Source organism: Elephantulus edwardii, unplaced genomic scaffold, assembly GCF_000299155.1.
Source record: "Elephantulus edwardii isolate Elephantulus edwardi_28Jun2011 unplaced genomic scaffold, EleEdw1.0 scaffold00122, whole genome shotgun sequence".
NCBI lineage: Eukaryota > Metazoa > Chordata > Mammalia > Macroscelidea > Macroscelididae > Elephantulus > Elephantulus edwardii.
The window spans coordinates 3,081,710-3,094,063 of record NW_006399872.1 but is presented as its reverse complement, the minus strand read 5'-3'; the positions used below and the strand labels follow the sequence as shown (position 1 = coordinate 3,094,063).

General features: G+C 37.2%; 1 protein-coding gene across 1 annotated transcript in view; it reads right to left on the bottom strand.

The window, feature by feature from the left end:
* Positions 1-4,134: 4,134 nt before the first annotated feature.
* Positions 4,135-12,354, bottom strand: part of LOC102854444 (alcohol dehydrogenase 1-like) — a 28,682-nt gene continuing 20,462 nt past the window's right edge. Inside the window, exons 4-9 of the mRNA XM_006893107.1 lie at positions 11,620-11,707; positions 11,268-11,487; positions 10,428-10,688; positions 7,807-7,942; positions 5,121-5,259; positions 4,135-4,159 (exon numbers count right to left, since the gene is read on the bottom strand). Coding sequence (XP_006893169.1) covers positions 4,135-4,159; positions 5,121-5,259; positions 7,807-7,942; positions 10,428-10,688; positions 11,268-11,487; positions 11,620-11,707 — 869 coding nt within the window. The remainder of the gene's footprint in view (positions 4,160-5,120; positions 5,260-7,806; positions 7,943-10,427; positions 10,689-11,267; positions 11,488-11,619; positions 11,708-12,354) is intronic.

Genomic DNA, 12,354 nt, shown 5'->3' with positions numbered 1-12,354 from the left:
GTTTGATGCTTAATTACTGTATTATTCTACTCTAAAATTTACATAATTTTATAAATACAGATATTATTGGCCTTATTACACTGTCTGTCTTAGTGGTTGCAGTTGAGGACACATGGAGCAGAGGATTTACTCAATATAAGGATAATTCAAGTATAAGTTCCTGACCTGTAATAACAGAAATATATGTGTATATATATAAAACAGAAATTCTGGTAGCCTAGTGGTAAAAGTTACAACCAACTCAGAGGCAGATGATTCAAATACTCCAACTGCTTCACAAGGTAGGAGAAAAATGGGAAATCTCCTACCATTCAATCTATAGCCTCTGAAATTCTGGTCAGCTATGAATTGGTTCAGAATTTATGGCATAATGTAATAACAGTATCTAGAGGATGAGTCCCTTTCTGCTCTTATTCATCCCTGAACATCACCAGGGAACAACAGTGTGTGTGTGTGTGTGTGTGTGTGTGTGTGTGTGTGCGTGTGTTTTGTTGTTGTTATGTTGTTATATGCCTCCCAACCGATTTTGACCTTGAGGCTTATACCTGTAGGCGTGTCAGACGCTATTGCCCCGAGTCGCCTCTCTATTGCCTGGCCTCGTTGGTATACAACAACAACAATTAGGCTTGTTATAGCTCTATTCCCAATAGCAAAATCACAGAAACGATTTTTGTCAGTGTTCATGTACAAATGAATGAACAACAACAGCAAAAAAGATGCAATACATGCATACAATAGGTTGCTAAGTAGCCAGAAGAATGATGTTGTTGTTGTTAAGCGCCATTGTGTTCTAGACAACTCATAGCAACCCTATGAACAAAAGACCTGAACACTTGTATTGCTTTCATTGTTTCTCCAAGTTTATAGAGTTTCTGGAGGCAAGCTATTTCTGAAGTGGCTGCCACTCCTGCTTCCAAGTTTGTTTTAACCAAGGAGCTCCACCAAACACTGTCCATCATGGGCAACCATTATCTCATTTGACACATCAGTGTCACAGTGCTCAGCATCACAGCAACCACGAGTTAACTGTACAGCAGTGCACAGACCAGTGCTCTACTACTTAGCAGAATGTTTGACTAAAAACAAAACCAGACCTGATGGCCGCAGATTAAAATCACCCACCTTTGGCTTGGTAACTAACTTTCTATCCACTCGGCCAGCAGAACTCTCTCTGTGACTCACAGCAATTTTATGAATGACAGATCTAACACTTACCCTATCCTACGCCATCCCCACAATTGGAGACACACCCAATTGCTACAGTCACCGTATCAATCCATTGTGTTGAGGATCTTGTCTTGATTCCTCAAAAATATGTATTACAATGTAGTTAATCTGGAGACCATTATGTTGAATTAATTAGTTAAATCCTTCTGGAATAATATTGTATGACTTCACTTTCATAAGAAAAACAATTATAAATCTCCCATTTAAAAAAAAAGTTGATGCAACAGAATGTGGAAATTATTGAATAATATTAATATCACACACAAAAAAATCTTGCTGAAGATTATTTTTAAATTACTGAAACAGTATAGTGACAGAGCACTGCCAGAAAGGCAAGCTGAATTGAAAAACGGTAACACAAGGGATATCATTGCTATTATGAGGTCAATCCTGGCAGAAAGCAGAGAATATTCAAAAGATGTTTATTTGTAAACTTGTTTAAAGTGCTTTCTAGGTGAGTACAACTCATAGCAATTCTTTAAACAACAGATCTTAATACTATCTGTTCCATGCTGTCATCATCTCTAACACACTTGAGCCCATTGCTGCAGTCACTGTGTCAATCTGCCTTGTTAAGAGTCTGTCTCTGTTTCACTGACCCTCCATTTTTCCAAGCATTTTGTCCCTTTCCAAAGAATAGCTTCTCGTAGCAACATACTTCCAAAGAGCACTTTGGTTTCACTTTTTCCAAGTTTGTGTATATCTGTTCATAACTCTTCCATTAGATTTCTAGTCCATAATACATAGAAGTGAGAGTGATGAATCATAAGGTAACTTTACTTTTATTTTTCAAAGAAACCTCATACTGTTTTTTATACTGGTTGTATAGTTTCCTCTTGCTTTTTATATTTAATACATCAAAGATATCAATTCTTCAGTCTTTCTCATTCATTGTCCAACTTTTCAAAGTACAGAAAACAACTGAAAATATCATGGCTCACATCAGGTGCACTGTAGTGTTAAGGGTTTGTTGTTCAAATGGCTACCCTATCCACTAACTTATTTTGCCATGTGAACAGCCAGAAATATGTAAATAGGGTGTGTTAAAGTAGCCACAATGGTTTTGACTGTCTCGCCAATCCTCAAGATAATTGGCTACTCTCACCATTAAATTAAACAGATCTAGTGGCAGAATAGAAGAAACCTCATTACCAGCAAAGGAGAAGGAAGACAACGCATTGCGTCCTTTAGGGCCAGAGATTCTTGTGCCAGCCAGAATAGGGCTTAAAAGAGCAACAGCCATAGCAGTCACAGCAGAGAACCAAAACCTGACATGAGATGGAGCAGACCTTGGGACTGCTACATCACTGAACCAGAGCTAAGAGCCTCTTGACTAAGTTTTTTGGAGGATTTTTGCAGAAAGGAGACAGTATTGGCAAGATTGAAAACTTTGTAATACTGGCCTAAAGTCACAAGACTCAAGGCTGAGGTGCCCACAAGCACATTTTGGGAGTTGTCCTAACTATATTCTGCTACGAATCTGAATTATACCCTTTTGACTTTCTCACTATGGTTCTGTGTGGTCTGTGAGCTACTGACCCATAAAGCAATAAGGTGAGTACTGGTATGAGTAGAAAGAGGTGCAGGAATGTGGGTATATGTTTGGCCTCATGAGACTTGGTTTTGTGTTGTTAGTAATGTTGACAGGGACGGTTTCCCTTTGTGAAGTTGGTAAAGATCTAATATGGCTCTCTCCTTTGCTCGTTTTATGTGCGTCTTAGTCTTTAAATTGAATTCTTGCTTTTTAAAATACTCCTTGATAGCAAGTTTCCTCAATGTAGCACATTGTTTGTTTGCTTGTTTGTTCGTTTTTAAATTTCCAGTACTAAGTTTTTTGAGATAAAATTCACAAGCCATAACATTTTCATTCTATTTATTTTTTAAATTTCTATTTTAAAATTTAAAATTCAGTACATTTGCAACATTGTACAACCATTGCCATTATTAGATGATAATATTTAATTACATTAAAATGAAATCACACATACATTAAGCAGTTTGTCTTCATTCTTCCCTGCCTTCAGTCCCTAACAACAATTAATCTACTTTCTTTATTTGTATTTACCTATTCTGAACATTTCGTGAAACTAGAATCATATAGTATGCAGTAGATTTGGTGTTTTATTTTACTTTTCCACTTAACATAATTTTTATTATTATTCTACATATACTAGCAAATATAATAATATTAATTTTTTTTCAGTAGCTGAATAGTATGAGATGAAGCAGGACAGGAGGGGTTGGGTTTTTCCCTTCTCAAAATCTTACAAGTCCAGTGATTAAACAACACTGGTTTTGTGAAGAGAAAAAGACCTGAAGAAGAAATGATGAGATTAAATAAGCATGTGGTCCTCTGAGAGGGTTCCTCTATCTTACTCCCTGGAAGTGGCAAAGAAACATTTTCCTAAATGTACTTTTAAAAGTAGATGATAAATCATGCCTATCATTTCGTAGGTAGAGGTATGGGAGAGTCGGAAACCCCTAGTATAAGAAACTATTTACTTTACCTTGAGATAGTCTTCTACAAATTTGTTGTAGAAACAGGCAAATGTCTATATCAACCCAAGCACAGAAGGAAAGCTACAAAGTTATCTGACAGATATGATGATTAAGAAGGAATTAATTGATCAGCAAATTTCATACACAGATGACAGATCAGTTGATGAATATATTAGGTTATTAGATCAGTTAAGTTCTAGTTTTAAAAATATTTGAATAAATGATTTCTCAATTCTCTGAAAATTTATAAGGGTATTTTTTTTCTAAATAATTATACTCAAGCTTCACTTGTTTCATTTTTCACAAGTAAAATCTGAAGTTTTTCTTCCCTCTGAATTTTATTAGGGAGGTGAAACAGGAAAGGAAGTAAGTCACCAAGGGCAGGTCTGCACTTTGATCATCTGGATTTCAGAAAAGCAGAACACAGCGGATGCTGAAATAGAAAAGTTGAATAATAAAATACTAGATTGGTCTTGGAAACAATGATTCCCACAAAATAGTTACAGAATATCATAAGAGTCTGGTTGCCCATCTGCCTGCATCTCTGACTTCACTTTCACTCTAATTCATCTGCTATGTTAACACCCCTAGCTGAATGGGATCTGATTTTAGTGAACATGAGATCCAAGTTCCCTGAAGGGAGCCAGCCCTGAGCATCCTTCTTTTTGCATGACTACCGAGATGTCTTTCCACTCTGCTGCAGCTTCTGACCAGTTTCCCTAGACCTAGAATCTTATCTCCTCATCCCTGGTTTGAAGGAAGAGGAAAGGGTATTTCTGGTTTCTTTGTTTTTCCTTTATCTACTGACATCTGGATACTTAGTTCCTACACCTGGTAAACTGCTAAAATTTCAAATTTGTTTTCCCCAATGTACCTTTAGCACTTAAGACAGGCCTGATATTTCATCAACAAATATGCATTAAGTGAACAAATAATTATGAGGTGAAAAATCCACCTAGGAAGGTGTATTAGTATAAAAAGGCTGTTCATATATGGAACATAAAATAGAAAGGATTTAGGCTCTAGGTTAGATTTAAACCTTTGTCTCAAACAGCTCCATGATTCTTTGAAAAATTAAATGACTCTTAGATATCACTTAATTTTGTTAAATAATTTATTTAATCAAAGAAAGAATAGATAATTGACAAATGCATTATAGTGTGGTTCTTAAGGTTATGCTGATTTATTCAACAATTCTTTGTGATAAAGTCGATTTGGTTCTTTCCAAAAAGGCAAACCCTTTTCTTATACTGATGAGAGTAGAAAATATGGCAGATTGTGTGAAAGGTATTGACAGTTCAAGTTTCTCATGAAAAAAAGTTGGCAATTTAAAGACTCACTTTTTGTGTGAACTATCAGTGTATAAGGGATATTCAAAGATATATAATACTCACGTTTTTCCAGAATAGTACAAGTCCATAGCTTTGTGGATTTGATTAAAAGGCAGTTTATGGGTAATTAATGGATCTATGTTAATTTTATTTTGCAGATAATCAGTTACTATTTGGGGAATACAATCTTTGGTTTTATAACCTGCAAAACAAAAAAGATCCCAAGATCAGAAAGGGATAATAAAATTTGAGAAATATAAAACTAAGCAAAACAGAAAAAGTCAAATAAATTAAAAAAGGCGAATATCTCCCTGAATAAGAAAGGTATTTTTAATATATATTTACTTATTTTACATGTCAGAAACACTTGGCACTGTTGCTAATTGTTACGAGCTTGATAATTGATTTGTGTTTCCCAAAAGATGTGTTCAAACCTGAAAATCTGTGAATTTGACCTTATTTGGATGAGGGTTATTACAAGTATAATTAGTTAATATGGGGTTATATGTGATTGGAGTGGGATAGAATCCAACATGACTAATATAATTTTAAAAAGAACATCTGTAACGATTGAATAAACAATGGAGTTTTTTTCCTTAGAATTTTCAAAGAAATCCTGACATCAGCCAGTAGATTTAGACTTCTAGGTCTGATAGCTTGGTCTGCAAGGTTATTGTTGTATTATTGTTAGGTGTACTTGAGTTGAGTGTGACTCATTGTGACTATATAAACAGCCAATCTGAACACTGTCCTATCCCGTGCCATCTTCACAATCTCTGAAACACTCAAGTTCATTGCTGCAGTCACTACGTCAACCCACCTGGTTAAGGGTCTTCCTCTCTTTCGGTGCCTTTTTACCTTCCCAAGCATGATGTTTCTTTCCAAGGAATAGCTTCTTCCGGCAACATGCCCAAAGTATGTAAGATGAAGCTTCTTCATCTTTGCCTCCAAGGAACATTTTAACTGTACCTTTTTCAAGCCATATCTAGTCTTTAGGCAGTCTATGGGATCAATCAGCACTCTTTTCCAAAACCACAGCTCAAAGTCATCATTCTTCTGTCATGTTTTGTCATTATCCAGATCTCAGATACATAATAAGTGAATGAAAAAAAAACCATGGCCTGAATCAGCTGTATCTTAGTCCTCAAAATGACATTATAACTCCTCAATAATTTGGAGTGGTCCCTGATTACAGATTTTCCCAATGGAATATTTCCTGACTGCTAGTGTCAAATGGTCATTGATTGTGGATCCAAGAAAGACAAAGTCATTGACATTTCAATCTTTTCTTCATCCATCATGATATTGTCTATCGGTCCAGAGGCAAGGATTTTTGTTTTCTTGATATTGAAATGCAATCCATACTGAAGGCTGCCGTGTTTAACCTTCTGCAGCAAGTGTTTCAAATCCTCACTTTCAGAAGGCAAGTTTTGTCATCTGCATAATTAAGGTTATTTATGAGTCTTCTTCCTATCCTGATGACACATTTTTCTTTACAGAGTACAGCTTCTCAAATAATTTGCTCAGCATACACGCTGAATAGATGTGGAGAATGGGTACAATTCTGATACACCTTCCTAATTTTAAAGTATGCAGTGTTCCCTTGCTCTGTTTGCCTAACAGCCTCTTGTGCTAAGTAGAGGTTTTATAAGAACACAATTAAGAGTTGTGGGATTCCCATTCACATGTGAGTCTTTAAGGAGTTTGCTGCAAATCCAAAGGCCATGCCTCTCTCTCAGTTTGAATTCACAAACAGCTCCAGGGAAAAATGATAAGACAGTCTGCTGTGCAAATTACAGCCTCAGAAACCCAATGGAGGTTCAGTTATGAGTCTATTCTGACAACATAAAGATTAGGTTTTGCAGTGTGAGCCTCTAGAGGTACGAGAGAATAAATTGTTGTTATTTTAAGGCATCTCTGTGTTTGGTATTTTATTATAGTAGACCTAGAAAACTAGGTAACTGCAAGTAGCTGTTACAGACAGTTCTGAGCCCAAAGTCCCTCTGGAGAAAAACTGGTCCTTTAAAACTGGTAGTCTCTAACTTCACCTGCTGGGTTTAGCACTGTACAGTGGTTATCTAAGTTTGCTGTTCACAAAACAGGGGAACTTCCAATGAACACAGTGGATAGACTTGGAAAAGTGAGTTTCTTTAAGCTGTTGGCAAATACTGTTCAGAAACAAGAACATCTCTGGGCAGACAAAAACAAATGCTATAATAGCCCATATTATTTTTTGAAAAGCATTGCTTTGGATATAGCAAAATTTGAACTGGCGAGACAGCTCAAAACTCAAAACTTGCCATTGAGTAGGAATCAACTTGTACCTAACTCTCCAACAGGTTTTAGAAGCTGTAAGTCTCATAGGAGGAGATTGCCCACCTTTCTCTCTCAGAGCAGCTTTTGGATTCAAATCACTCAGCCTTTGGGTTAACAGAGCAGCTCCATAATCCTAGGCCACTAGAATGACTAGAATCCACTAGAGTAGAATAAACGTCAACTCAATGATTCCAAGTTAAAAAAAAATAATGACCAGATACTCTACATTTTTAAATGTTTACTGAATCCAAAAAACAAATTCGTTAAAATTGGCTTACAAAAATACATAACACATCAGAGCAGGAGACTTTGAATCATTACCATCATAAATCTTTTTCCTCAAGGGGAAGTACTCTGATTTTTAATCTTTCTGAAAAGTTCAAAGGGTTCCCACAGAAAGCAGCCCTTGGGCCTTTTCTATTTACAAACTTACCTCCTAAACTTACACCCTTCAGTGTTCGTCCAGAAAGAATCATCTGTGCATCAAGGGAAAGCTTAGAATTGGATGGAGCCAACCCAAGGATTGTACAGACACCGTAGCTCATGTTACAGGAATCCCAAGCAGCTGCCTAATAATAATGAAAGTAATGACCACAAGCACATTTTTATACATAACTGATACCCATTTATTACTCTAACTTTTTTATTGATTTCCTTACAAAGTTTGTATACATTGTGTTTCACACAATTCTTCATTCACATTGCATTTCATACAACCATTCTCATTCATTATGTTTTACAAAATTAATCGCCATTGGATCTTGCCTATCATCACTCTGCTTTTTCACCCAGATCCTTACTGAGCTCACTCCATCCACCAAACTGTGCAACCCTGCGGTTTCTCACCTATCCATCCTCACCTCTCTACTCCTACCCCTTCTCTCCTTGAGCTCCCATATATGCTTTACTAGTTATCTTTCTATTTTTAAAGTAATGGTCTTATGCAGTATTTGTCCTTATAAGACTGAGTTAGTTCACTCAGCATACTGTTCTCCAGTCTCTCCCAAGTTATGTAGTATTTTTCAAAATAATTGCTCCTGAGCACTACATAGTATTGTGGTATGTGAATGTACCACAATCTAACAAATTCTTGATTCTCTGGATTTTCACTCTCGTCTGGGGAAGAAAGTATTTTAACTTCACCTTCAACCCTACAAATGATAGAATTCTCACTAGAGAATTACTTAGTGGTGAAAAACACAGGCCTGTATGCTAAGTATTATTGGCAAGTTACTGTACCTTCTGTATGTCTTAGTTTTCTCAGTTCATTTATCCTCTTTTATAGGGTGTGATGAGGACTAAATGATTTATCATTCTTAAAATATGATCCTATCTGACACATAGTGAGCACAGTGTTTCTTAAAGAAAATATAGTTCCTAAAAGACATCATATCCAACCATCAAGGTGACTATGACTCATAGTAACCCTGCATGATAGTTCTGAACCCTGCTCTATTCTGACCAGGTCTCACTCTCTCTGACACACCTATCCTCATAACCTCATTTATTGTGTAAATCTATCTTATCCAGGGTCTTCTCCCATGCTTTCCTTCAATCCTTCCAAGCATGATATAAACATTAAATGGAAGCAAATAATACTTATAACTAACTATAGAGTCCCTACACACAAAGAAAGGGCTAGGAACAGAGAAAGAAAATACTGGAATGTCATTCTTTTAATTTTTAACTTTGTGCAGTATAATGAGGGGCTCCAGAGTGGCACTATAAGCTAAAAGGCAGTGTTTTGAATCTATCTATAACTTCTTTGCAAGTCAGGCTTGGCAATCTGATTCCAAAAGTCACAGCCTAAAAATCCAATAGAGCAGTTCTAGTCTGCACACATAAGAATGCATGGCTTGATATCAACTTAATGATAACAATAGTATAATATAATACAATTTTCTATTACCATCAGCTGGTAGGAGAACAAGCAGGTTCATCCTAGACAGGGTGAAACCAGGCTGCTCCTTGGAGGCAAGGATTCTGAAACCTCATCGGACATATTTGGGGTATGTTGCAATGAGGGGTGGGTTCTTGGGTTCATGCTTTAGACGGTGGAGGGACAGTACAAGAAAGACCCTTGATGAAATGGATTAATCCAGTGATTTGAGTAGTGGGTTCAGGTATGTCAAAGACACACCTGAGGTTGGCTCAGGATAAAGCAGGGTTCAGAGCTGTTGTATATAGGGTCATTATGAATCACAAGCAATTCAACAGCACATAACAACAACAACAGCAAGAAGTAGTTTTATTTCTGTATTTAAAATGTTTATTTTAGAGTGAATTTACCTTCTGTTTTTAGATCTGAGTTCCATGGTCTGAAATATATTATCAAATACTTTCTATAACAGGATACTTAATATGTACTTAGGTGGTGTGAGTAGTTAGCTTGTTCAGCTGCTAACTGAAAGGTTAGATATTTGAGTCTACCCAGAGGTATGTTTTTGGGTTTTTTTTTCACTAGTTTATTAACAGAATTCTAATATAAATTTGAACAAATTCTTTCAATTTCCCTCACAACCCCCCCCCATAAAATTGTACAATCCAATGACTAATCCCCACTTCCCTCTATACATCCACATCTCTTCAAGCCTCTCCCACCCCTCCTGGATTCTTATACTCCTTCTACAATAACAGTCTTATACAATATTTATCCCTGTGTGACTGAGTTAAAGTACTCAGAGGTACTTAAAAAGAAAGGCCTGGTGATCAATCTAAGAAAACTCCATGAAATACAGTTCTACTCTAATATACACAGAGTTGTTATGTATCCATATCCTCAACAGCAACCAGTTTGTGTGTACCTGTGTATTGAAACAAAGAGCTCTGGTAGCCAAATGGTAAGGAATTTCCTGTTAACCTAAAGGCATATGGTTTGAATCTACCAACTGCATTGCAGGAGAGAAAGATGGGCAACCCCCACCCCATGCTATTATGAAATTCTGCTTAAGGAGTAATTAGCTACAAGTCAGTTCCATCCCAATAGCACAAAGCAGCAACAATAACAACAATTTATTGACAAGCAATACACTTCCCCCACTCAAAGCTACTTACCATGGTTTCCATTTTTCCAACAGCCTCAAAGGCAAAGTCAACACCAAAGCCTGTCATTTCTACCACCACCTCCTGGACTGGCTTCTTGAGCTTCTGAGGATTGAGACAATCAGTAACTCCTAAGGCTTTTGCCCTGGGAAATTTTTCCTCATTGATGTCAACGCCAATGATCCTAGAAGCACCAGAAGCCTTGCATCCCAGGACAATGGCTGAGCCAATTCCCCCAAGTCCATAGATCACACAAGTGGAACCAGGGGTGACCTAGGAATTAATAAAATGCTTGCTTTAGTTGTCAACACTGGGTATAGGTGTCACTAGGAAGATGAATACCAGAGGTTTGGAAGTAGAGAAGAAACTATTGAGAGACTTTTGAGGATAGTTCATGAGGAGTTACACTGCTAATCTTAAGGCTGGGCTTCCACCAGCAACTCCATGGTAAAAAGATGGGCAATCTCCTCCCCTGTGAATTATAATCTCTGAAAACTCACTGGAGGATCAGCTATGTGTCAGTTTCAACTTGACTGCGGTGAATTTGGATTTTATTTTGATGACAAAATGCATTGATTAGACCTAGTTTTGGTGTTTTCCCAATCAAGAGCACTAAAATGAAAGCCCTTATTTCCCCCTATAGCATATACTAGTGGTAAAGAGATGCTTTGCCAATCCAAAGGCAGGCAGTTCAAATCCACCAGCTGTTTTTACTGAAGAAAGATTGACATTTGCCTCCTGTGTGTTTTACAGCCTCTGAAAACCTGCTGGAGAGTCAGCTATAAATTGATGTTGACTTGATAGCACACATCAACAAAATAACATATGCTAAGACACAAGTAACCTCCTCACCTTGGTTGAATGAACAGCAGCCCCATAACCTGTAGGCACTTCACAGCTTATGACACAAACTTTATCCATAGGAGAAGCATCATCAATTTTTACCACTGCAATCTCAGGCACAACTGTATATTCAGTGAATGTGCTTGTGCGGAAAGAGTGATAAATCGTTTTTCCTTTACAGGTAAATCTGCTGGTCCCATCCAACATTAATCCAGAAGAAGGTAGAACACTGTTCCATCACAACAGGAACCCAGGAACCACAGAGACACACAAAGTTGCAAAATAGAAGTGAGTAAATTACAAGTCAATGTTTTTACAATAGGAGCAATTTAGCAAAAGGTTAAGAAACAAATCTACTAACTCTTGCTTCAGACAGAAGTTGCCACAGGGATGCAAGCAGAAATTGCATTCTCCACACTGTGGAAGGATGAGTGTGAGGACTTTATCTCCTGTGTAGAGAAAAAATAATAAAAATGTGGTGAGTAGTTTTAAAATATTATTAGGATAAAAAAATTCAACAATGTGTTTATGTAAATTTCACTGACTGACTTGAAAACTTGTGTACTTCTTATAGCCAACACTATAAGGGAACAAATACTGCAGAAGAGAATTATTGTAAAAATAAATGGATAATTAATAAAATGTGAATGAGTGTCCAAGGAGAGGGGAAGCAGGAAAGTTGACTGAAAGAGCTTTCAGTCATTCTATCTCATTGCTGTACCCCAGATGATAGGAATCATAATCATGACTGCTTCCCAAGCACATACTCATCAGATAGATCTCGCAATAGGAACAGCAGCAGTGCCCTTTATAGAACCCAATTGTAATTACCAAAACTCTGCTGGTATAATTAGCCGCAATCACATGTGCTGGTGTCTCATAAGTGCCTGTGTACAATCTCAATCTCTTCACCGTCCATCCTGATGTTGCCAATTGGTCCAGTGGTGAGAATCTTTGTCTTCTTGACGTTGAGCCTCAATCCATATTGTAGGTCCTTGACGCTCTGCAGCAGGCTCTTCAGGTCCTCTTCAGTTTCAGCAAGCAGGGTTGTGTCATCCGCATAACGCAGATTGTTGATAAATCGCCCACCAATCTT